General features: G+C 40.3%; 1 protein-coding gene across 1 annotated transcript in view; it reads left to right on the forward strand.

Moving 5' to 3' along the window:
* Positions 1–27,105, forward strand: part of ARHGAP24 (Rho GTPase activating protein 24) — a 446,454-nt gene that overhangs the window by 106,062 nt on the left and 313,287 nt on the right. The window contains exon 2 of the mRNA XM_081332696.1: positions 4,529–4,728. Within this exon, the coding sequence (XP_081188822.1) occupies positions 4,549–4,728 (180 nt within the window). The 5' untranslated portion in view covers positions 4,529–4,548. The remainder of the gene's footprint in view (positions 1–4,528; positions 4,729–27,105) is intronic.

Below are 27,105 nucleotides of genomic sequence, written 5' to 3' on the forward strand. Positions count from 1 at the left end.
CAAAGAGCAAATAGTAATCATGATACCAAATAAATAAGGCATGAAGCCCAACATAAATCAAATACTATTGCAATGTGGATCGTAATAAATGAAATTATAGGAAATTAAATAGTAATTTAAGGTAATAAAATTAGCAGATCTGAATTTTTCGGAGTAAAAAGAAATGGCCAGGAGAACATTGTTTTAGTAGTATGTTGCTAGAAAAGTAAATAACTTGATATGTTGTAATTTCAAGTTATCTGCTAATGATTAATAAGGTATAGTTCAGTTACCAGGATAGCCAGAATTGCTCTTTGATGTATGTTGCCATGTGTCCTCATGTTTGCCATTTATCTTGAGAGCTTCTGTGAACTGCCATGGCTTTAATTGTATTTTAGGTTTCTATGCTTGAGCCAGGACAGGAAAGGACAACCAGTTTAAACTGATCTATGTGTCATGTTTTTAGGACATGGATTAACCCTAATTGATTGTATTTATGTTTCCTTAGTAGCAACATTTGTAGCCCACCCAGATCTGGACAGTGATTTGTATACTGATTACATAGTTATGGAACAGAGATAGATAGAATTTGAAAACTAGCTCTGAAATTTCATGAAAGCTTGGAATATGCATGATTACACTCAACATTTCATTGGAAAATTCTGATATATTATTGCATAAGAGACCTTGACTGTAGGAGATGACCAGGGTGAACCTGAGGGTGGGTCAAGCACCTCATTGGTCTGGAGTCCTTACACTCTCTAAAGAGACCTAGGTCCACCCCTTGAAGTCCCTTGACTCTTATCAAGCGCCAATTTGCATTGACCGTTAGTAAATCAGATTCTTGTGTTATAGGTAGCATGGGATAAAATTGTAGGGCTTTAGAACTCCTTCCTGGCTTCTGGTTTATTGTGCCTGACATTGAGCTCTCTACAGTCCAGTTACACTAGAAATCTAGAAATATATATATATATATATATATATATATATATATATCTGGTTTATTGTGCCTGACATTGAGCTCTCTACAGTCCAGTTACACTAGAAATCTAGAAATATATATATATATATATATATATATATATATATATATATATATATATATATATATATATATATATATATATATATATATATATATATATATATATATATATATATATATATATATATATATATATATATATATATATATATATATATATATATATATATGGGAGAAAGCAATGGCAAGCCACTTCCATATCATTTCCAAGAAAACCATATGGACCTGTCTGTCAAGTCGTCAGAAGTCAAGCTAGACTTGAAAGACACTTTATTATTTTATACTTTTAAGCAGTCTACATTAATACTCTGAACCTAACACATGTGATCACTGCAATTTCTGGCCTTCCCAACCACTATTTGGAGAGTGCCATGTTGGAGAAGACTAATTATAGATGAACTTTTTTTGTAGAAGAAACACTATGAGCTAGTGATTTATTATGTTGCTTGGAAAGCAGTCTCTTATGACTGCAAGTAATGTTTATTAACAGTACGTAAAACACATCCAATCCTGAAGGACTCTGGGTGGTATAGAACAACAGAAACAAGCAGCAATGGAACAGTGATAAAATATAGCTGGAAGGGGCTTTATAAGCCAGCTAATCTAAGCTGCATGAAATCAAAAACTAGCACTTTACAATAAATGGCCAACCAGTACCCTATCATTAATCTCTAAGGAAAATTTACTCTCTAGAAGAGGGTGAGATAGAGGCAGAATCTGGCTAATGCATTTACTATTTATAAGCTCCTGGTAATGTTCAACAGAAACCTTTTTCTAGATGCGGTTTTTATCTTTAGCCAATCAGAAAAAATAGGTCCCCCCACATGACAGAGATTCATTCACATGTCTGAGGTATAGAAACTACTTTACTTTGTACATGCACACACATGTGCAAACAGTTGTGAAGCAGCCATGCTGAGACCACTGGTCCATTTTGAATGCATTTTGTTGCCCTATTAACCATCTCTTTTTTTACTTTCTTTTAAATATGTTCAAGACTTGATTATACCTTTGTATCTTTAAGAACCTTAAAGAAAAAAACGCTTGTGATTGGCTAACTGTGCTTTTAAAAATTTTTTTTAAAAAAATCAGTTCGCTGATTTGCAACAGTCATAAGCCATCTTCCGTATCTTTGTCATTACATTCTTAGAAACGTGGTAAAGTTCGTGGTTTAAAAGTGCATGTTATTCATGCAGAATTTTTTTTTGTAATTTCCAACTTTTTAAGTTTCTTTCTCACTGAGTTTCTCAGTGGCTTTCTGTATCCTGGCTTCTTTTTAGCTTTGTGTCGACAAAAATAACATAATTAGTTCAGGATCTGAAGCATCAATAAGTCAGGTGTCCTTCTTAGGTGGCCGTGACAGTCTGCAGCAATCAAGGGGATTTATCCCATATCTGAATATGTTTGTTTATATTTCATACTTCTTAACCCCCAATCTTCCTCCAAAGAACTTTGATCAAAGGTCTTTGTATGCACAAGGGCTTCTCATGTAAATTCTTTTGGCTTTCATTTCCACCTTCAGTCCCTTAATTTAGTCCAGCTTTTCATTATTTAAAGACTTCTACATCTGATGCTTCTCACAGATGCTTGCTAAAAATGAATGCAACCATGAAACCATGTGTGGATGTGGATGGTCATGGTGCCAGTGAAAGTCAGACAGTCCATGCTGGATCATAAAGACCACAGTTGCTGATGAGAAATAAAACTAAATGTTTTGAAATAAACATTTTAGCCATCTGTTTCACAATATAATTGAGGGTAGACCTGATTTCTTTTCCATACTGTAATTAACAAAAACATGCCTTGATCAGATATCCCCAAAGCAATGATTCTTATTTCTATTCATACAACATTTTTTCAATCAATGAAATCAATGTCAATTATACCATCCCTGTTAAGGCCTTCCAGGCCTATGCCTACAAATAATGGGTCTACAACATTTTGCAGCTTGAATGCTGTACCTGACCTTTGGGTTGCATGTTTGAGAGTCACCTTATAAGGGAGATGGGCAGCATAAAAATTTAATAAATAAAATGAAATAATGGAAGCTGGACTCCCCCAAAAAGGAAGATCAGTATAAATAAATGCCGAATATAGCACTAAGTTTGATTCGATCTTAACCCCATTAGATTAATTAATAATAGGCATTATGATTCCTGATGTTTACATTTTAAATAATTCTCCCCTTGTTGAATTAAAAATCACTACTCACATTGTGGCACATTATGGACTCTGGGAACTGTCCCAAAGATGCTTTTTCAAAAGACAACTGGACTTTCTTTGTTTTTCCTTGAAGACACTTCGCTTTTCATCCAAGAAACTTCTTCAGTTCTGAACTGAAAAAGCTTCTTGGATGAGAAGGGCAACCTCTTCAAGGAAAAACAAAAAAAAATTCCAGTTGTCTCTTGAAAAAGCATCTTTGGGACAGCCATGACCCGGATGACTAAGAATCTCCATTGGCAATTCTGGGAACTGTATTTTTTAGAGGAACTTATGGGGTTCTGGAACCTTTAACCTCCTATTCTAATCCATTAAGAATATCAGAAAAAATTGTGTAGTCAATTCTGTATTGTCAAGATCCAGAGCAGTAGACAGAGTGAAAGCAATAGCAGATATTTCAAATGTTGAATAGTTGAACCATCTCCTAAACATGTAGCAAGTATGAGGATATCAAATCAAATCTTTATTATTATAGATCATGATATTATCTATGATCATGATCATAGATCTGCTCATTAGAGGCTCAGGATAAGATACTGGTCCATATTGATAGCCAGCCTTCTTTTGGTTCCCCAGACCCTCTAATCTGAGTGGGCTTATACCCTCTCCTACAGCAAAAATATGTCCTCCATTTTCTTTGCCTGAAAACTGATTTATTGGAATAGAGAACCCTAAAAGTTGAAGTCTGTTATTCAAATTCTGTTATGATTACATCAAGAGGTTTCTTGGATTCTGATGCTTCTTCTTCCCCCAATGCTTGCAGATTGCCTTAGGCATGAAAGCTGTCTGTGTGACTTTGGCAAGTTACTCTCTGTTAGCCCACAACTGTCAGTCTTAGGCAACGTCAGTTAGTAAATTCCTGTCAGAACCAACTGATCAATAGTCAGTTGATCTGAAAAAGCACTTGTGAGAAAATGCTAGGAAGAAAAAAAAGAAGAAGAAGTGAAGCACTACCTGGGGCAGGGGTAGGCAACCTTGGCTGTTTTATGACTCGTGGACTTCAACTCCCAGAATTCCTGAGCCAGCTATGCTGGCTCAGGAATTCTGGGAGTTGAAGTTCACGAGTCATAAAAGAGCCAAGGTTGCTTACCCCTGACCTGGGGGAAGCAATATCTAAACATGGCAAAACTGCCCTTGTCATGCATTTTTTTTCAGTGTAAGCAATTCATAATTGAATAGTTCAAGCATTGTTTGCTGTTTTTCTATTCCAATGAAAAGCGACGGGCCTACTCTTTGGAAGTTGAACTAATACCACTCCTTTCCCACTTGTTCTTCTCTAACCAGGAGAGGCTGCTGACTTCATCATGGAAGAACACAACGGCTCTGCAGAAAGCCCCCTGCTGAGCCCAGGAAGGCACACTGCCATCAAGTGTGGGTGGCTGAGGAAGCAAGGAGGTTTTGTGAAGACTTGGCATACTCGCTGGTTTGTACTCAAAGGGGAGCAGCTATATTATTTCAAAGATGAAGATGAAGCCAAACCTTTGGTAAGTACAAAGGGGGAGTGCACGGGAAGGAAGAGAGAGAGAGCTCGGGATGTAGACGTTTTTTTTGTTTTAGTTTTTAACCTTGGCTCTCTAGACTGGAGTACCACAGTTTCAGTCTCTTCCAGCCAACATAGCCATGGGAAGTGGGTTGTTGTGGAATGTGCTGCAGCATCTCTTGCTGCGACTGATTTAGGGAAGGCAGAAGTCCAACGGAGATTTCTTCCAAATTTTGCAAGTTTTCATTTCTATAACAGATTCTCTCTAGTGGACAACTCAGCTATAGGTTCCAGCTTGATATGCTACTTAGTCTGAAAGTATGTGGCATCATAAGGGAGGAATTGTTGTGTTTTCAAGGTGATACCGGGACAACAAAACTGGTGAAATGACATTTGTACACATTCAAAATCAAAGAGAATGTTGGAATTGAAATGTGACTTCTTTTTAAAAAAATACATGACTGGTTTCTTCCTCTATTCAGATGTGTTGGTTGTTCTAATGAAGTTCAAAATGAGATAATTAGTTTCTGGGTCTCTTTGTGATTCTCAGACATGAAATCACTGTGACTCAGAGTCCCTTGGATATGTGGTGTGATTTTTGAACTCTATAAATTGCAAGTGCCTTTCTTTTAGAATTGCCAAGGTTGACCTTACCGTTAAGCAAAGTAACTCAGTCAATGTGTTTATATTGAGAGAACACCACGTTTTTGGAAAATAAAACTATGCCCATACATAACCCTGGGGTACAGTTAAAGTTAGGATTAGGGTGTTGATGCAATATTTAAGCATAGACCACTTACCGTATATACTTGAGTATAAGCCGAATTTTTCAGCCCACTTTTGGGGCTGAAAAATTCCACTTCGGCTTATACTCCAGTCAACAAAAAAACTTACCGAGGACTTGTGCGCGGCCGAGGCTTTGGTGCTTCCGGGATCGCGCGCACCTCTCCCAAGCCACCGCCGTCCGAGACCTGCCGAAGTTTGGGGAGGTTTGGGGAGGTGCGCGCGCACCTCCCCAAACCTCCCCAAACGTCGGCAGGTCTCCGTTCCTCCTGCCGACGTTTGGGGAGGTTTGGGTGCCTCCCCAAACCTCCCCAAACGTTGGCAGGTCTCCGTTCCTCCTGCCGACGTTTGGGGAGGTTTGGGCGCCTCCCCAAACCTCCCCAGGTCTCCGTTCCTCCGCGCAGACCTGCCGACGTTTGGGGAGGTTTGGGCGCCTCCCCAAACCTCCCCAAATGTCGGCAGGTCTCCGGACGGCGGCGGCTTGGGAGAGGTGCACGCGATCCTGGAAGCACCGAAGCCTCGGCCGCGCGCAAGTCCTCGGTAAGCTCCGGGCGGTCACTTGCTTCGCGTCTCCTGAGGGAAGGGGGGGCGACTGGAGCGGGCGTGTTTCCTCGCCTGCTGGGCGCCGCGATTTGCCCGGGGAACGCGTGGGCCCCGAATGGCAGCGTGGAGCGAGGAAGCGGACAGCCAGGGCTTCCCCGAGAGCCGCGGCCACACAGGGTATTCCTGTGTATTCAGGCTTGCAAAATGGCGGATCGAGCCTCGGCTGGCGGCAGAGGCTTGCAGAGCGCGGATCCAGCCTCCGCCGGCGGCGGAGGCTTGCAGAGCGCGGATCCAGCCTCCGCCGGCGGCGGAGGCTTGCAGAACGGCGGATCGGCTTATACTCGAGTCAACAACTTTTCCCAGTTTTTGGGGGTGAAATTGGGGGTCTCGGCTTATACTCGAGTCGGCTTATACTCAAGTATATACGGTATATTGTATACAGGTAGTCCTTGATTTACAGTAGTTCATTTAGTGACCATTCAAAGTTACAACAGCACTGAAAAAGTGACTTATCACCGTTTTTCATACTTGACCATTGCAGCATCCCCGTGATCATGTGATCAAAATTCAGATGCGTGGCAACTGACTCATATTTATGTCAGTTGCAGTGTCATGGGGTCATAAGATCACCTTTTGCAACCTTCTGACAAGCAAAGTCAATAGGGAAGCCAGAGCCCCTTAACAACCATGCTACTAACTTAACAACTGAAGTGATTCACTTAACAATTATGGCAAGAAAGGTCATAAAATGGGGCAAAACTCACTCAACAACTGTCTCACTTACCAACAGAAATTGTGGTTGTACATTGAGGACCACAATGTATGTAGAATCATCAGGCACAAGCAACCAGAACCACCTGTGAATAATCTCAAGCAGAAGCTTTATTGTCAGTCACCTATAATACAAGAATCTCACTACATTGACTGCATACTCTTGGGCAGTGGTGGCGAACCTATGGCACACATGCCAGAGACGGCACTCAGAGCCCTCTCTGCCAGCAGCTTGAGCAGATCCATTAGTCTGCCACCGCCGCCCGGACTGGCAGCCCCATCCAACACAAAGGAGGCAAAGCAGCCAGCTAGCAAGCTTGAGTAGAGGTGGTAAAGCACGCCCAGACCCAGCAAGCCAAAGGCCACCCCAAGCAGGGAAAGCCGGACCCCCATCAGTGCCATGGCCCCCTAGTCCCAGCTAGGATTGCGTGCCTCCCCCCAATCTATGCTGGGGCTCCTGCCCACTACCCTACCCACCAGAGATCCCCTGGATCTCTCCCAAACCTGCCCGGCCCTCACAGGTGTCCCCCCCCCATGAGCAACATCGAGGTGGCCATGCCTACCCTAGCCACGCCCACCCAGTCTGCCATTACAACTGCAGCCATTACCACCTGGTGGTCCATGCCACCATGCCCCCTGTGAGGGCACCACAATGCTTATGTGGCCCTGGCACTTTGCGATAAATAAGTGGGTTTGGGGTTGTGGTTTGGGCACTCGGTCTCTAAACGTTTCGCCATCACTGCTCTTGGGAATGGACAGATAAGGCTTCAGGGATTCTGGGGGAGGAAAGATCTATGCCACTTTCTGCAGTACGAGGACTCCAAGTTCAGCCTCCTCTTAACATGTCTCTCCAGTCTATCTGGCAATTCCACCACAAGAACGGAGGCTATGCATGATCCCTTTGAGACCTCTTTAATTCTCAAAGGATGAAGATTAGTATAGTGGTATTGGGATTTTTAATTTTAATTTTCATTCATTTTAATATTAAATATGAATTTTCTTGGCCAATGTCTGAAAGAGATGGAGGTATTGGTGGTGATGATGGTGATGATGATGTATTTGACATCATTAGTGTTGACTTCTTTTTCTCCATCATACTTAAGAGTGATCAGTACGTTGATGGATCTACTTGTCGAAAAACACTGTTAAACATTTTAAGTGTGATCGGTATTTTAAAAGTTTAAAATAAAATAAAAAAAACCTGTAGCCATGCAGAATCTAAAATTGTACTTCCTCCTAGAATCTGCTCGTTTCTCGGGTTGAGATTAAAAATATTGCTGTGAGTCTCAGCCATGAAATTATTTCTGAGCAGAAAATGTAGCCATTCACTTGGCACATGTAGATATCTATCCTAGTCCAATTCTTTATGAAATGATGTTTTTCGAAATGGTGATCATAAAGGAAATGGTGAGATTAGTTGGGCTAATTTATGATTTTTATAGGTGACCAAAGCCTCTTTAGCTGTTATCTCATGTTGCTCCTCTTCTTCCTTCTCCATCTTTTTTAAACTCATAAATGATATAGAAACCGACGGTTTTCACTGCTTCCATTCTAAATACCATCTCCTTGAATACCAGCTGATTATACAACATTTAGAGCACCTGGACATTTCAAAAGCAAATACTGTTTAAGAGGAGCCAATTTAAAATGGCACTCTCCTTCTACCATTCACATAAATGAAGAAGAAGGCTACTCGAATAGTTTTTACAAAGCAAAAGCTACTTAATTGACCCTAATCATTTTTTAATTCTGAAAAGCTGAATGCCAGACCTCACCTGATGATAGTATTTATCCCGTTGCAAGGTCCAAGATGGATTAGATATACAAACGTCTTGCTAAGCACCTGAAGGCAGGCAAGAAGCAATGGATTAAACAAAGAGAGAACCAATCTAGAACTTAGAAGAAATTTCCTGACAATTAGAAGATAAGATTTTTTTTTTACTGTGGGCACAACGGCACACATGAGATTTAGTTGCCCGCTCTCAAAGTGGAACAACTAATCAGTAGAACAACCTGCCTCCAGAAGTTGTGGGTGCTCCAACACTGGACGTTTTTAAGAAGAGATTGGACAATCATTTGTCTGAAATGGTATAGGGTTTCCTGCCTGAACAAGGGTTGGGCTAGAAGACCTCCAACATCCCTTAGTGTTGTTCTAATATATTGTTACTGTTTACTAATCTGAATGCTTTGCTGGATCTGTTTTGCACCCTTATCCCTTAGGAGACATTATCCATTACAGGTTATCGCTGCTATGATAATAATAATAATAATAATAATAATAATAATAATAATAATAATAATAATAATAATAATAATAATAATAATAATAATAATAATAATAATAATAATAATAATTTAATTTTTATACCGCCCTTCTCCCGAAGGACTCAGGGCGGTGTACAGGGCAATACAATAAAATACAATATATAAAAATTAAAAGAAATATTAAATACAGTAGCCCAATTAAATAGATTAATACAAAATGTTAAAATACCCCTAAACCCATCAGACCAGGCCGGCTTGTTCAAATAAATATGTTTTTAGGTCACGTCGGAAGGAGCGAAGGTCGGGAGCCATCCGGAGCTACACCGGTAAACGGTTCCAAAGGTCTGGCGCGCCCACAGAGAACGCCCTCCCCCTGGGGGCCGCCAGTTGACACTCTTTGACCGACGGCACCCTAAAGAGGCCCTCTCTGTGGGAGCGCACTGGACGAAGGGAAGTTGATGCCGGCAGCAGATGCTCCCGTAAGTAACCCGGACCCATGCCATTTAGGGCTTTATAGGTCGTAACCAGCACCTTGAATCTTACCCGGAGGACAACCGGAAGCCAATGCAGCTCACGGAGTAGAGGTGTTATGTGGGAGTATCAGGAAGTGGTGGTGGGCCACCACTCGCGCGGCTGCATTCTGCACCAGCTGGAGCCTCCGAGTAGTCCTCAAGGGCAGCCCCATGTAGAGAGCATTGCAGTAGTCCAAACGGGAGGTCACGAGTGCATGAGTGACTGTGCGCAAGGCATCCCGGTCTAGATAGGGCTGCAACTGACGCACCAGGCGAACCTGAGCGAAGGCCCCCCTAGTCACAGCTCCTATATGATCATCCAAGGAGAGCTGTCTATCTTTGATATTCTTAATGAACCTTGCCATCTGGGATGGGATTCTTTACTGTGAAACATGAAGGTACATCAAGATATTGGGACAATTGGAACACCTGCCCTCTGCCAAACATTCTTCTCCTCCTTCCTCCCCCTTCTCTACAGCCACGGATAATAATAATAATAATAATAATAATAATAATACTTTATCAAATGCAAGAGAATATCTGTACATCTCACATAAAACACATTGGTTACAGAGGAACTAGTTTTTCCTTCTTGCCCTTGAAAAATTCTCGAGGAACACTGGAGAACAAAAAGGAAAAAAAAAGACCGTAATGAAGCAGATCGTGTTGCAAATAGTTTTTGCTTTCTCGTTTGAGAAAGCATGGGGAAAAGCAGCAAGAAAACCGCAAATAGAGAAGAACAAGTTAATGCAACATGGCAACAAACCATTTTTGAATTATTTGAACTTGAGAAGAATTTGAATTTTTCAAGAGTTGAACATTTGAATTTTTTCAAGATTTTGCTCTATTTCATTACACTGGGCAAGGATTGATCCTTATTGTTGCCCTGGTCCTTTTATTTCTCTCTCTCTCTCTCTCTCTCTCTCTCTCTCTCTCTCTCTCTCTCTCTCTCTCTCTCTCTCTCTCTCTCTCTCTCTCTCTCTCTCTCTCTCTCTCTCTCTCTCTCTCTCTCTCTCTCTCTCTCTCTCTCTCTCTCTCTCTCTCTTCATGTATTTTATTTTGATTGTACGTGAGCTTTGAAGTTCATATAACCAGTGAATATCTAGTATGCCCCAGATTCATAATACAATCATTGTTTGACTGTCACTGACTAGAAAGTTTTTGCTACTTTGTTTTGGACCAGAACTAGGGATTTTTCCAGCATATTTGGTCTGCTTTAGGGCTGAGAGGAGATAGACAGACATCCCGTGGTTATCTACCATTCATTCCTGCTGTCCTTTCAAAAGATCCTTGCAGGCTGAATGCTGATATGGACAGTTTCAGTTTTAGCTGAGAGCTACAAGGAACAAAGCTTTGGTCGCCACAATATAAAAAATATGTTGAGACTCTAGAAACAATGCAGAGAAGAACAACAAAGATGATTAGAGGACTGGAGGCTAAAACGTATAAAGAATGGTTGCTGGAGTTGGGCATGTCTATTTCACTGAAGAGAAGGACTAGGGGGTGCCATAATAGCAGTGTTCCAATATTTAAGGGGTTGCCACAAACAAGGGAGTCAAGCTATTCTCCAAAGCACCTGAAGGCAGGACAAGAAGCAATGGATAGAAACTAATCAAGGAGAGAACCAACCTAGAACTAAGGAGGAATTTCCTGACAGCAAGAACAATTAATCACTGGAGGTTTTAAAGAAGAGATTGGACAACCACTTGTCTAAAATGGTATAGGGTTTCCTGCCTGAGCAGGGGGTTGGACAGAAAGACCTCCAAAGTCCCCTCCAACTCTATTGTTCTATTCTGTCTGAAATACTTTTGACTCTTTTGACATGAGATACATTCTTGAAAACATTCTGCAATATATTTATAAAATCACATGCATAACCAAACAGAGAAACATAAATGTATTGCAGAATATTTTCAAGAATATACCTCATTCCCTACAATTTTAGGAGCAGCTGTAAGATGAGCATTCCTTGTTTAAAAAATTTCCACGCTACCATGGTATCATAAACATGACAAAACCTGGAGGTTTCTCCCTACAAGAGCAGCTGTCATTTCTACAAGTGACCTCCCAGCCTTATGGTCTTTTCAGTGTTTCTTTGCCCCTGAAGTAATATACAGTAGACACTCACAGTTGTCAGGTCATGCATGACCCTCAGCTGTCATTTTGTGGTCTGAAGGATATGTGAAGTCTTCAAGAGAAATCAAAGTATAAGGGTCACCCCCCAAAAAATGTTGACCATCCCAACCTTTAAAAAAACAAACCCCTTCTGGTAAACTGCTCGTTTCTATATGCCTTCCCTTCATACAGTTTAAAAGTCTGTTCAGTTTCTTGAAAAACATAGAAACACAGAAAACAGATTACTCTGACGCACTCTAGATTTCACAATCCAGTTTCAGGAACAGGAAGAACAACACAGACTTAAAATTCAGATGTCCATGCATTCTGTGGCAATAATTTGATGGGACATTCTGTTCCCAATCAGTGTGATCTTTATGGCCCTTAAACAGTATTTGCGCATCTTCCACTGATATGAAGAATTGCAAATGCAAATAATGCAAATAAAAGTGCATTATGTATGGTTTAATTACCGTAAGCTGCACTTTGCCAGATGTCCTTGGGTGAGAAACTTGTCTTTTATGGACAAAGCAGGTTTTACAGGACCCTTATTTTGGCAAAATACATACTTTCCATCTAATCTAATTTGTGGAGAAAATTCATTAGCAGAAAAGTCCATTGAAGACATCTGTTAATAGTTAATGGAGAACAACTGCCTGAGTTCAGCTGAATTTTAATTAAAATAATTTAAAACTTCTAATGGATCTGTTAAATAGAAATTAATGTTATAATTACATAAATTACATGAATCAAAATGAAGCCAGAGACTTGGGGAAAATCCGCATAACTCTGGTTACTCATGGGTACATGAAAAAAAGCCTTTTGGCAGGGTAGTTTGGGGTAAAAAAAGAAAAGAAAAAAGCTTTGTCTAAGACAAGGCTTAAAAGGTAAAGGTAAAGGTTCCCCCACACATGCGTGCTAGTCGTTTCCAACTCTAGGGGCCGGTGCTCATCTCCTTTTCAAAGCCGAAGAGCCAGTGCTTCTCCGAGGACGTCTCTGTGGTCATGTGGCCGGCATGACTAGATGCCAAAGGCGCATGGAACGCTGTTACCTTCCCACCATAGTGGTCCCTATTTTTCTACTTGCATTTTTACGTGCTTTCGAACTGCTAGGTTGGCAGAAGCTGGGACGAATAACAGGCACTCACTCTGTTACGCAGCACTCGGGATTTGACCCGCCAAACTGCCGACCTTCTGATCGACAAGCTCAGCATCCTAACCCACTGAGCCACCACGTCCCTAAGACAAGGCTTACAGTTAGGTAAATGTATAGAGTACTGTATTGCAGCCTAAGGATTCAATTAGATATGATATGGGAGTACTCTAATTAAAATCTGCATTAATAAAAATTGTAGCTATGGAGACAGGAGTCAAGGGACACGAAGGCTCACAGAGAAGAATTTTTTCCTCCCATTTTAAAAACTGACCCTTAAAAAGTAGAAATTGAGGGGGGAAAAGTAACCATTCATAAAATATCCGTATTTTTTTTTTGTTCAGAAGACAAGAGATTCAGAAGTCATTTTTGCTAAGAAAAAAGTGTTTTAGTCCCCACATCCTGATCTTAACTTTCTTCCCTAGGTTGGATTATTGTTTCTTTGAAAAATGCGACTCTAGTTGTATAATCTTATCTCTGTTTATTCAGAAGCATGTCTCACTCACTTAGGCAGTCTGAGTTTTGAACAACTCTTCTGTATTAAACACTGCAATGTTTTCAGAATTTGAAAAAAAGGAAAGACCTTTTTTTCAGGTGGGAGAAATATTTATCTTCAAGTAACACCAGCTGCCTGCAATTAGTGCAGGTTCGCATCCCACCAGGCTCAAGGTTGACTCAGCCTTCCATCCTTCCGAGGTAGGTAAAATGAGGACCCAGATTGTTGGGGGCAATTAAGCTGACTTTGTAATAATGCCGCTTGGGGTGTGTGTGAAAGCCCTAATAAGCAGGCATATACATAGAATGAAGGCTACTGCTAAGCTTGTAAGCCGCCCTGAGTCTTCGGAGAAGGGCGGGATATAAATGGAATTAAAATAAATAAAATAAATAAAATAAATATATATGGCAACTGGGTCATATTTATGGTTGCAGTGTCCCAAGGTCATGTGATCACCTTTTGCAACCTTCTGACAAGCAAAGTCAATGGGAAGGCCGGATTCATTTAACAACCAGATTACTAATTTATCAAACTGCAGTGATTCACTTAACAACTGTGGCAAAATAGGCCGTATATTGAGCAAAACTCACTTAACAAATGTCTTACGTAATAGCCTAAATTATGGGCTTAATTGTGGTCGTAAGTTGAGAACTACCTGTACAGGCTGAGAATGTTGGCTCCAGCCAGGAAAAAATCACCTTTAGTTTCTAGCCAGCTGTTGGAAAATCACCTCTGAGCACAAAGTAGCAAGCATAGAGACTTAAATATAAAATAAGGCTCAGAACCATCACTTTTAAAAGCCAGCACCAAAACAGTGTGGGAAGTCAGTCCCACAGAGAAGGAAATAGTAAAAGGGCAGAATATATTTCCCTTAAAGGATTTTAAAAGCAGAAACCAACCCTGCCCCCATGTCTCTCTGTCCCAAGCAGAAACCAACCCTGCAGAATTGCAGATGTGATAATCTTGTCAAAAAGACTGGAATCAGGAAACTGGGATTAGGAATTCTGGGAGTTGAAGTCCACGAGTGATGAAGGGGCCATAATTCCCCCATGCTGGCTGAGGAATTCTGGGAGTTGAAGTCCACGAGTCCTAAAAGAGGCCAGGTTGCCTACCCTTGGGCTAAGTCGAGGGCTACCTGTATTTTATATAAACAAAAATTTGTTTACTTCTGCCTTGGCAGTGTGGGAAGTCAGCCTCCCAGAGAAGGAAATATTAAAAGGGCAGAATATATTTCCCTAAAGGATTTTAAAAGCAGGAACCAACCCGGCTCCCAAGTCTCTCTGTCCAATATAGAAACCAAGTCTGCAGAATTGCAGTTGTGATAATGTTGTCGGAAAGACTGGAATCAGGAAACTGGGATTAGGAAGAAAGATCCCTAGAATCAACACCAAAAATCTAAGAGTCATCAGCCCCAGGGAAGCAGGATATAACCCTTGGGACATAATAGGATTAACCCACCACCATCAGAATATCAGAAAGGCATACCCAGACTCAGGTCAAAGTTCATGCCACAGGAACAACTCCAAACAAAAGGCTCAAGAAGGTATAAAAACCCACTCCCTACATGTGCTCGTTCTCTTTTCTTCCAGGGCCATCTTTCTGTCTGGCTCTCCTCTTCAATAAACTGCAACCTTCTTTCTAAAGCAATCACCATATTGTTTATTTCCAGCTTGGACTGAACCATGACGAAGGCTTTTACTTCAACAACAGCAACAGGAGAATAAAACTGTTCAATCCCAGAGCAAAAGTGAAAAACCAAGAAAAACAAATTATCCTAAAGACGTAGGTTAAGGAAGGGTCTCTTATGGCTTTCCAGATGTTGCTAAACTACCACATCTTTCACTGTGGGGCAGGATATGATAACTGCTGGGATGATGTTCAACCACATCTGGAAGACACATAGCAGCAGACTGAAGCAAAGAAAAACATTTTATTAGGCACTTAAAAGGCCAAAAGGAAAGTGTTTGATCAATCTTTCTGGAAACACTATCAGAGTGCATGTACATGGAGTGATTTGATTCATTTCGGAAGGAATCTTAAGTTCCAATAAAGCAGAATATTTGTAGGCCAGGGTTGGAACGAGGGATCCTTGGTGTGCTTGGTTGTGTTGTTTGTTTTTTTTTGCAGACGTTTCATTACCAAACTAGGTAACATCATCGGCGCTGACGACGTTACCTAGTTTGGATATTGAAACATCTCTAAGAAAACAACTAAGCACAGAGCGCCCCAAGGACCCCTAGACTCTTAAGTTCTTTGGATGGAAGATAGCCTTTCACTTAACCCCGTCCCAAATACCATAGCTAAGGCTTGGTAGATTCAAAACCAGTTGGATCTTTCTTCTGGATAAACTTGCAAAGAATTACAGCATAATGAGATGCAAGTGACTAAGGACTTGTTTTCTCTCAGAAGCATCAGAATAAGACTCAAGCCTTTTCCTTGATTGATACGTTGCTTCCTAGACCAGATTTTAAAAATAATAATAACCTCCTCCCACAATATGCTATGATCAAGGGAGCAAAATTTGTGTGCACGCAGAGCTAAGAGCAGTGTGTTCAGTTTGCCGAAGGTCACAAAGAGAGTCGATTGTCCCCTGTAGGGAACCTGCTCCTTTTTCTTATTCCAGTCACTTCTCCTTGTTGAATGTTTATCTTGTAGTCTATTTTCCCACATGTTTTTTTACTCTGTGCATAAAAACAGTTGAAGATGACAGGCATTCTCCAAGTGCAAGGTCAAGTTTAATGTTCAGCAAACAAGACAAGACAGCTTGATTTAGGTCATTTCCACATAGTGGAGAAGGAGCTCTTGTTATGGCTGATAACACTGTGAATATGGGGAAAAAAATGAGATGGAATCCAGTAGGGAAGTAATGAGAGAGTATCTGCAATGTCTTACTCAGCTTTGAACATTTAATTTTCAATTTTCTTTTTTAAAATGTTTTTCACATAAGATAATATTGCTTTCACTTCCACTTTGTCATGTTTGGAACCACATCAGAAGTCCCCAATGGCTAATTGACAGCACCAGGAATTGAGGCCAAGATGTGGCTGGTTATATTATTACTGCCAACTGGGATTGTATACCATGTAGCTGGCTTAAAACCCAACCTATGTGAGCCATAGATTGAGGTTGTTGTTTTTTTCAAACATGGCTTGGCAAAGTCAAGATTATTTCTGGAGAAGGCAGAAGGACCAGACAGGTGAAGTCAACTTTGAAAATTCCTTAAGGTTTGCCAGTTTTATTTAAAATGGTACCTCTCATCCATAAAGTTCATACATTGTATTGGCATGTATACCATGTATTGACATATATTTGAGAACATTTGTGCTCATATTAATCATCACACTGTAAGTTTAGTTTGAAATCCAGCTAGTCAAGATTGTAAGCAGTTTTATGGGACTTATTTTTCTTCACCACAGCTGTTACCCCTTTCTGGACCCCTTCAAACAGAAAGTTACCGTACTCAAGTCAGTTTAAAAATGCTTACAATATTTAAAAACTTTAAATAGACTTTACTGGAGAAAACACACTTCAGGGGTGAAGCCTGGCTCCCTCTGGTGCCTTCGGTTTGCTTGACAATTTGGCCCTTGCCAATTTGGTTGGATAATACCTTAAACATTAAATAATAACTAAAGCATGAATGACTCTTCATCTCATCTGGCATAGTTCATTGACAATGTGTTAAATTGGGAGCAGGCAAATGAAGCAAAAGAAGAGGAAGAATGAAGAGTCCTTGGTACTCTCTGACCTGGGTTGTTATAATAATAATAATAATAATAATAATAATAATAATAATAATAATAATAATAATAATAATAATAATAATAATAATAATAATAATAAAGTTGGAAGGGACCTTGGAGGTCATCTAGTCCAACCCCCTGCTCAGGCAGGAAACCTTATACCATTTCAGGCAAATGGCTGTCCAGTCTCTTCTTAAAAAGCTCCAGTGTTGGAGCATTCACCACCTCTGGAGGCAGGTTGTTCCACTGGTTAATTGTTCTAACTGTCAGGAAGTTTCTCCTTAGTTCTAGGTTGCTTCTCTCCTTGACTAGTTTCCATCCGTTGCTTCTTGTTTTCTTGGAGATGTTTCATTAGCAAACTAGGTAACATCATTAGTGGTAGTAGCAAGTTGGCTTTGCTTTCATTTTATATTCTAGTGCAGGGGTCTGCAAACGTGGCCCTCTTATGACTTGTGGACTTCAACTCCCAGAATTCCTCAGCCAGGCACGCTGACTGAGGAATTCTGGGAGTTGAAGTCCACAAGTCATAAAAGGGCCAAGTTTGAAGACCCCTGTTCTAGTGGCTTGCCCTCTCAGTGTTGGTGAGATGGTCTTGCTGGTTCTTTGGTTGGGCTATTTACTGTTAGTTTGTTTGGCAGTTCCTTGATTGGGGTGTTGTTTGCTTCTTGATTGTTTATTTATTTATTTATTTTTATTTTATTGCATTTATATACCGCCCTTTCCCTGAGGACTCAGGGCGGTTTACAGGGAGTTAAAAATCAAACATACAAAAGTTAAAAGCCAAGTTAGTCTAATATTAATCTTTGCTCATCTGGGTGCTGATTACTGGTGGGGATATGTTTTGGTCTTTTTGTTCCTTTTTTTGGCTTGTTGGTTGTCACTTTTAAATGGTACGTAGATATTGTTTATCTCTTTGTGTCTGTTGATGTCTAATTAGTCTGAGTGTCAGGCTTCCAGGAATTCTCTAGTGTTTGTGGACTTGGCTTGGTTTAGAATGCTTAGTTTCTCAGTTGAAACTATGGTTAAGTCTCTCCATGTGTTGCAAAATGAAGGAGTTTTCATCGTGTCTTCTGACTACTAATTGGTGTTCATGGCTGGTCTTCTGCCTGTTTATCCTACATAATGGGTGATGCCTGCTGCAACTGATGATGTTAGCTAGATTGGTAATGAAACATCTGCAAGAAAACAACCAAGCTCAGAGAGCACCAAAGACCCCTTAGTGCAACCCTGAGCTATAGATATTCTCCTCAGAAGGAACAATATTAGAAAGAAAGAAAGCTCAAGCTCATTTGACCAGTGGATTAAGCCCTTCCTATTTTAAATAAACGATTCACATGAATTATCCTTGGTCTCTCACTCTTGTTCTGAAGCAGAGATGCATGGGGGCGGGGAGGAGGCTGAAAGCTATACTTGACCAGGGACTATCCTTCAGAAAAATGAGTAGGTCTGAGTCCAAAATTTAAATTTAGTTACAATGCCATGATTCCCCATGTATCTAATAATTTTAGAATCATGCTCAACGCTTCTGGAGAGGGAACCTTGGTGCCACAAATAATATAACCCTTTTCTTTGGATTTTTATTCATTGCCCCTCTCTTATTTGAAAAAAAAACATTGAATCCCTTCTCTGAGTTAGTCAGAGAATTCTAAAATGATTGACAGATTTTAGGAGAGATTAAATTAGCACTGTGATAAAAAAATAACAACAGGGAAATCCACCTCAGGGCTTCTACTCTTCAGTAATAGAAAAGGATGTTGCATATTAAAATCATTTCTCCTGAAGCGGTCTTTTCATTCACAGAAGGCAGGGAAAATATAGTCATAATAAATCTTATCTCCAGCATTTTGTCAGGATTAAGTTATCCCCTTTTATTACCATTTAGTATCAGATGACTGTTGTGCACTATGAAAGGGAATAAGATGCAGGTGGAGAAAGATGGTTCCAAAAGAGAGTTTGAAGTGGCAATTGTCTGAAAGCCAGGCATGCTGGCTGATGAATTCTGGGAGTTGAAGTCCACAAATCACAAAAGGGCCAAGTTTGAAGACCCCTGATTTAGACTGTTCAGAAGATCAGGCGAGAATTTACGTCCCTGGTGTTAAGAATATAGAAGTCTATTAGGAATGTGTGTCACTCCCTCTGTGTGTGTGTGTGTGTGTGTGCCTGCGTGCGCGCGTGTGTACATGTACACCTATATGTAACAGTAAATAGTTACATTTATATATATCATATATCATCATCATCATCATTTTTAGCTATTGTCAGGATGAAGGCCTCTTCCACATCTTTCCAACCTATGCCACACAAACACACACACATATATAATTATATATGTAGAATTGCAGAATTGTAACTATTTACTGTTTACTGTTAAAATGATAGATCATACTATATTTTTCCTTTTATTTTTTTGTATTTTTTCACCTTTTCAAAAAAGCATTTTCTATGTGTTATTTTTTCCTTTTCTTTGACTACTAATTTCTATATTTCTATCACAATATGTTTTTTGCGTTCTGCTCTTTTTCCTTTTCTTTCTTATCATTATTTTAAAAGCCATTGAAAAAGGATAAATGCAGGCCTAAAATAAAAATATTCTTCCATTGTGGCGAGACTCAATGTTCTTTGTATAGAAGATGGGAAAGAGATGCATTTTTGCATGTCATTGGTGCTGCTACAGATTATTTGATCTCTCCATGGTTGGCCACGCTGTAAATGAAAATCACACATCATTATTTCTTGTTGGGGGCTGGTTGTTGCTGCCCAAGAAAAATACCTTTCCTTCTGCTCCAAAATATATGTGGGGGTTATATTTGTATTCCAAAACTAGCAGGCAGGAATTTCAGCAGTCTTGTTTTAAAATAGCAATCAATTTTCCCTTCCATTAATGGCAAAGAGATGTGTGATAATAGGTCCAATTTAGCCATGTATCAAACAATCCACTTATCTGACAACATGAAAAGCATGGTATGCAAAGGATCCTCACAACCAGTCCATCCACTGGATGAACCCAATGGAGGAGCTGGAACCAGGATTTGACAAAAGCTGGGAAGTATGGAAGTCATTGAATAAACTGCGCACTAGTAAAACAAGATCCAGAAATACTCTGAACAAATTGGGGCTGTCCAGTTGCTTCTGCTCTTTGCAATTGTCATGACATGCAGACAACACATATGTAACCTGTTTTTTGTGCCCGGATCAGTGTTCACTTGAGGACCTCATGGCAACATGACAGAATGCAATTAATGTTGCTAGTTTCTGGGCAAAAATCTGCTTAATTTGTACATATTTTAATATCGTAAATTTTATGTCATATAGTATACCTTATTTTAATTCTGATGCTTCCAACACAAATACACAGACAAACACCCATCCACTCATGGGTTCTTGTTTTCATTTTTTTAAAATTTTCATTCTTTTCATTTGCTTTCTCTTTTTCTTCCTCCCAATTTGCTCTCCAGATACATTCCCTTCTTCCTGCCTCTTACCAACAATCTTATTTTGCCTACAATCTTGAATAGAATAGAATAGAATAGAATAGAATAGAATAGAATAGAATAGAATAGAATGGAATAGAATAGAATAGAATAGAATAGAATAGAATAGAATAGAATAGAATAGAATAGAATAGAATAGAATAGAATAGAATAGAATAGAATAGAATAGAATAGAATAGAATAATAACTTTATTGTCACTTTGTATGTGCACTAATCGGCATACCTTGAAATGAAATTTCATTGCATTCAGCTCTCAACCTAGTAAGGAATGTAGGGTGGAGGTGTTCCAGTTCAGGCAGGAACATTTCTTGGGCTGACTCTGAACACTGAACATCGTAACACAAGTCCTGTTGTCATCTGCAAAATACAGGTTGAATGAATGGTATATTAAAAAATATTTGCAGGGTGATCAGCTTTGAACTGTCTCTGAGATACATTTCTGCACCTTTAGTGGGAAGATTGACAGCAAGATTGTAAAATGTAATTACAAAGTGGGTGAAAACATCTAAGGTATTATGAACTTTCTTGAGTTTGGAGGGAGTGTCTCTTCCTTAAAAATTATGCTAAGCCTATATTGGGGCTTCTAATGCAATACAGGTAGTCCTCAATTGAGACCCAAACTTCTATTACTAAGCAGGATGGTTGCTAAGTGAGTCATGCCTGATTTTATAATCTCTTTTTGCCACGGTCATTAAGTGAATCACATGGTCATTAAATGAATCCAGCTCCCCCCATTGACTTTGCTTGTGGGAAGCCAGATGCATTGGCTTCCGGTTGCCCTCCGGGTGAAATTCAAGGTGCTGGTGATGACCTATAAAGCCCTACATGGCTTGGGTCCGGGATATCTGAGGGAACACCTGCTGCCGGCATCAAGTTCCCTTCGTCCAGTGCGCTCCCACAGGGAGGGTCTTCTCAGGGTGCCACCGGTAAGAGATTGCCGGCGGGTAACACCCAGGGATAGGGCCTTCTCAGTGGGGGCGCCTTCCCTTTGGAACCAGCTGCCAGTGGAGCTGAGGACTGCCCCCGACCTCCGTTCATTCCGCCGGGGCCTGAAGACCTGGCTCTTCGAGCTCTCTGGCCCAGGCTGAGGATTAATTTATTTTAATTGGGGTTTTATTTATACAGGGATAAATTTAATCTTTTTTAAACTTGGTTTTTAACTTTTGTATTTTTGTTTTTTAATTACCCTGTAAACCGCCCTGAGTCCTCCGGGAAAGGGCGGTATAGAAATGTAATAAAATAAAAATAAAATAAATAAAATATTTATGTCGATATGATGTATCAGCAGCTGATTGATTTTAGATAGGTTCAAGCTTAAAGGTGAATATGTGTGGAAATTTTGTTTTGAAATTATCTTTAATCAGTTCAAGTCAAATTCATATTAATTTTCAGGGAAACAACCGCCCAAAACGTAGTAATTATTTTTTACTTTCCCTTTCCACTTTGCCACATTTAAGAGAAAATGGATTAGAGCAAACTATGTTTGTCTCCAGAAAACTAGGAAATAGAAGACACTTGTAGTACTCTGAAATAAAACTAAGTTTGATGAATAGACTTTTGTAGTATTTTATTAGGCTTTAAGTTGCTTCATAGATGCTTAAGTTTTCAGATATTTGAATTAATAGTTCAGGAATAAAGTAACTGTTAACTCTTCAAAAACTGTTGGATTGCAGCCATTGATCATGTTAGCTAGGAAAAAGAACTTCTACAAAGATGTTTTACTGCTGCTCTAGTTCATTTCCAAGTATTGTGAGCTGTCTTGTATTTCACAAGGGTTCCATAACCTGCTAAACATTTCTTTGGAAATGTAACAAAATGCCTTTATTACTAGTAGCTGAATATAATGAACAGTGTCCTTAATTTTATTTTCCTTTTGGGTGTTTGAGGAACATCTACTCAATCTTACATCCTCTTCAATTTTCTATGAAGGTATAAAATGTTTTCTTTAATGGTTGCAGATAACAAATAAAGTTACACTGTCTATTTCTAACATGCTTCTGCTTTAGAAATGATTTGAAGCATCTAGAATCAAAACTGAATTGAGGACAATGTCCACCTGTACATGAGACCCTGTTTCTTTTCATCCAAGCTTAAGTGATGCAATCTTCTTTTTAATTAATTCCCTGGTTATTTGGTTTTATTATTTCATGTTCTTCTCCATGTGATGTTTCACGGAGAATTTGAGTATATGTTCACAAAGGGTGGCCTTTCTGAACTTCTTTGTCTAACTCAATATCCTTTCTGCCCTTTCATGTTTCTAAGTACTAAACATCCAATTATTCTGAATGTGAGAGACATGGTATTATATCACACAATACTAGCACTTATATAAATTTCTGATATAGAAATGGGACTTGAAAATCTTCTTTATACCCTCTATGTGTTCCAACCTTGTTTCTGAAAAGTTGTTGAGAAAACCTGTTGGAAGTGCTGTATACTATTGCATCTTGTTGTAATATTCTTTCGGGCATTTGTTTTGGAGACAAAGAGTTTGAAAGCTAATGTATTTGGCAATCTGAATCATGCAATAGCTCATTACAAATCCTGTGTTATGAATTATTATGTCTGTTTTGGAAGTTTCAAACCATTTTGCACTATGGATATGAGCGCGTACACTGTACAAAAAGTAGCTATGTGTAAAGAATCCAGCTATGGTTTACTACTAAACTTCTATTCAGATGTGAACAGGCTTCTAATGAGCCTGTATTTGGCCACTGTGTCCAGAGTGCACAGCAAGCACAAAAGCTAAAAACTAAGATAATTAAAGAACAGCCTGTGATTGTCTCTCATATATCATTAATTCTTCTCTTGATGCAAAATAGTGGATCACACCCAGTATATTTTCAATTGAAGTTTCATTTCTTAAATACCAATAGCATAGAAACAGCGGGATTTTGAATGGCTGCCAAGCACTGCTGGTTGAGAACTGGGAACACCATACTCATTTCCTACCTTTGTTGTTCTTGTTGTTAGCTGCGAAGTCGTGTCTGACCCATCGCGACCCTATGGACAACGTTCCTCCAGGGGCCTTCCTGTCCTCTACCATCTTCTGGAGTCCATTTAAGCTCACGCCTACTGCTTCAGTGACTCCATCCAGCCACCTCATTCTCTGTCATCCCTTTCTTCTATTGCCCTCAATCTTTCCCAGCATTAGGCTCTTCTCCAGTGAGTCCTTCCTTCTCATTAGGTGGCCAAAGTATTTGAGTTTTAGCTTCAGGATCTGGCCTTCTAAAGAGCAGTCAGGGTTGATCTCTTCTAGGACTGACCGGTTTGATCGCCTTGCAGTCCAAGGGACTCGCAGGAGTCTTCTCCAGCACCATAGTTCAAAGGCCTCAATTCTTTGGCGCTCAGCCTTTTTTATGGTCCAACTTTCACTGCCATACATTGCAACTGGGAAGACCATAGCCTTGACTATACGCACTTTTGTTGACAGGGTGATATCTCTGCTTTTTAGTGTACTGTCTAGATTTGCCATGGCTTTCCTTCCGAGGAGCAAGCGTCTTTTAATTTCTTGGCTACAGTCCCCATCTGCAGTGATCTTGGAGCCCAGGAAAATAAAACCTGTCACTACCTCCATTTCTTCCCCATCTATTTGCCAGGAATTGAGAGGGCTGGATGCCATGATCTTGGTTTTCTTAATGTTAAGTTTCAACCCAAGTTTTGCACTCTCCTTCTTCACCCACTCTTTAAATCTTCTTCACTTTCTGCCATTAGAGTGGTATCATCTGCATATCTTAGGTTGTTGATATTTCTTCCAGCAATCTTAATTCCAACTTTTGATTCATCTAGCCCTGCCTTTCTCATGATGTGCTCTGCATATAAGTTAAATAGGCAGGGCGACAGTATACACCCTTGCCGGACTCCTTTCCCAATTTTGAACCAATCAGTGGTTTCGTGTCCAGTTCTCACTGTTGCTTCTTGGCCCACATATAGGTTTCTCAAGAGACAAATAAGATGGTTTGGTACGCCCATCTCTTTAAGAACTTGCCACAGTTTGTTATGATCCACACAATCAAAGGCTTTAGCATAATAATAATATAATAAACCTTTATTGTCAAAGTACAACATGTGTACATTGAGATTAGCTGAGCCTCCCCCTGTGCTCTCTCCCCCCAACACACAGTGACAACAAACCCTCCATCCCACCACACTATGTGAACCAACTACACCACACACCGGCCTCCCAAGTCAACTCTGCATAAGATTACATCCCATTCAAAAGCCTAACAGCCCACGGATAAAAGCTGTTCTTCAGCCTGTTGGTACGGCTGGCTATATTCCTATATCTCCTACCGGATGGTAGGAGAGTAAAAAGATACCGTCCAGGGTGTGAGTCATCCCTGAGAATCTTCCTCACTCTTCCAAGGCAACGAGCCCTGGCGATGTCATCCAGTGGTGTCAGGGAACAGCCCACAATGTCTTGTGCTGTGCTCACTACCCTCTGTAATACTTTCCTATCCGCGGCTGTCAGACCGGCATACCAAACCACAATACCATATGAGAGGACGCTCTCTATGGTAGACCGGTAAAAGAGGGTCATTAGCTGTTGTTCTACCCTGTTCTTCTGCAAGATCCTAAGAAAGTGAAGCCTCTGTCAATGAAGCAGAAGTAGATGTTTTTCTGGAACTCTCTAGCTTTCTCCATGATCCAGCGTATGTTGGCAATTTGATCTCTAGTTCCTCTGCCTCTTCGAAATCCTGCCTGTACTTCTGGGAGTTCTCGATCCACATACTGCTGGAGTCTAGCTTGTAGGATTTTAAGCATAACCTTACTAGCATGAGAAATGAGTGCAATGGTGCAATAGTTTGAACATTCTTTGGCACTGCCTTTCTTTGGAATTGGAACATAAACTGATCTTTTCCAATCCTGTGGCCACTGTTGAGTTTTCCAAATTTCCTGGCAAATTGAGTGTAGCACTTTTACTGCATCATCTTTTAAGATTTTGAATAGCTCAGCTGGAATACTGTCACCTCCACTAGCTTTGTTGTTGCTCAGCTTTTCTAAGGCCCACTTCATTTCACATTCTAGGATGTCTGGCTCGAGGTCAGTGACCACTTCATTGTGATTATCAGGGACATTAAGCTCGTTCTTGTATAGTTCTTCTGCGTAATTTTGCCACCTCTTCTTAATCTCTTCAGCCTCTGTTAGGTCCCTGCCATTCTGATCCTTTATCATGCTCATTTTTGCATGAAACATTCCCTTCATCTCTCCAATTTTCTTGAAGAGATCTCTAGTCCTCCCTATTCTATTGTTTTCTTCTGTTTCTTTGCACTGTTCATTTAAGAAGGCATTCTTATCTCTTCTAGCTATTCTCTGGAATTCTGCATTCAATTGGGCATATCTTTCTTTTTCTCCCTTGCCTTTCGCTTCCCTCCTTTCCTCAGCTATTTGCAAAGCTTCCTCAGACAGCCATTTTGCTTTCTTGCATTTCTTTTTCTTTGGGATGGTTTTGGTTGCTACCTGTTGTACAATGTTGCGAACCTCTGTCCATAGTTCTTCAGGCACTCTGTCTATCAGATCTAATTCCTTAAATCTATTTGTCACCTCTACTGTATATTCCACAGGGATATGATTTAATTCATATCTGACTGGCCTAGTGCTTTTCCCTACTTTCTTCAGTTTAAGCCTAAACTTTGCAACGAGAAGCTCGTGGTCTGAGCCACAGTCAGCTCCTGGTCTTGTTTTTACTGACTGTATAGAGCTTCTCCATCTTTGGCTGCAGAGCATATAGTCAATCTGATATCTGTGTTGACCGTCTGGTGATGTCCATGGGTAGAGCCGTCTCTTGGGTTGTTGGAAAAGAGTGTTTGCTATGACCATTGTATTCTCTTGACAAAATTCTATCAGCCTGTGCCCTGCTTCATTTTGTACTCCAAGGCCAAACTTGCCTGTTATTCCGGTTATCTTTTGGCTTCCTACTTTAGCATTCCAATCCCCCATGATGATAAGGACATCATTTTTTGGTGTTAGTTCTATAAGGTGCTGTAGGCGTTCATAGAACCAGTCAATTTCATTCTCTTCAGCACCGGTGGTTGGGGCATAGACTTGGACTACTGTGATATTGAATGGTTTGCCTTGGATTCGAACTGAGATCATTCTGTCATTTTGAGAATTGTATCCCAGTATTGCTTTTCCTACTCTTTTATTGACTATGAAGGCTACTCCATTTCTTCTGAGGGATTCTTGCCCGCAGTAGTATACCTGATGGTCATCTGAATTAAATTCACCCATTCCTGTCCATTTTAGTTCGCTGATACCTAAGATGTCGATGTTCAGTCTTGTCATCTCTTGTTTGACCACGTCCAGCTTTCCTTGATTCATGGATCTTACATTCCAGGTTCCTATGGAGAAAAAAATCTTTACAGCATCGGACTTTCCTTTCACCACCAGACACATCCACAGCTGAGCGTCCTTTCGGCTTTGGCCCAGTTGCTTCATTCTTTCTGACGCTACTAGTACTAGCCCTCTGCTCTTCCCCAGTAGCATATTGGACGCCTTCCGACCTGAGGGGC

This window comes from Vipera berus, assembly GCF_964194415.1.
Source record: "Vipera berus genome assembly, chromosome: 7".
Lineage (NCBI taxonomy): Eukaryota > Metazoa > Chordata > Lepidosauria > Squamata > Viperidae > Vipera > Vipera berus.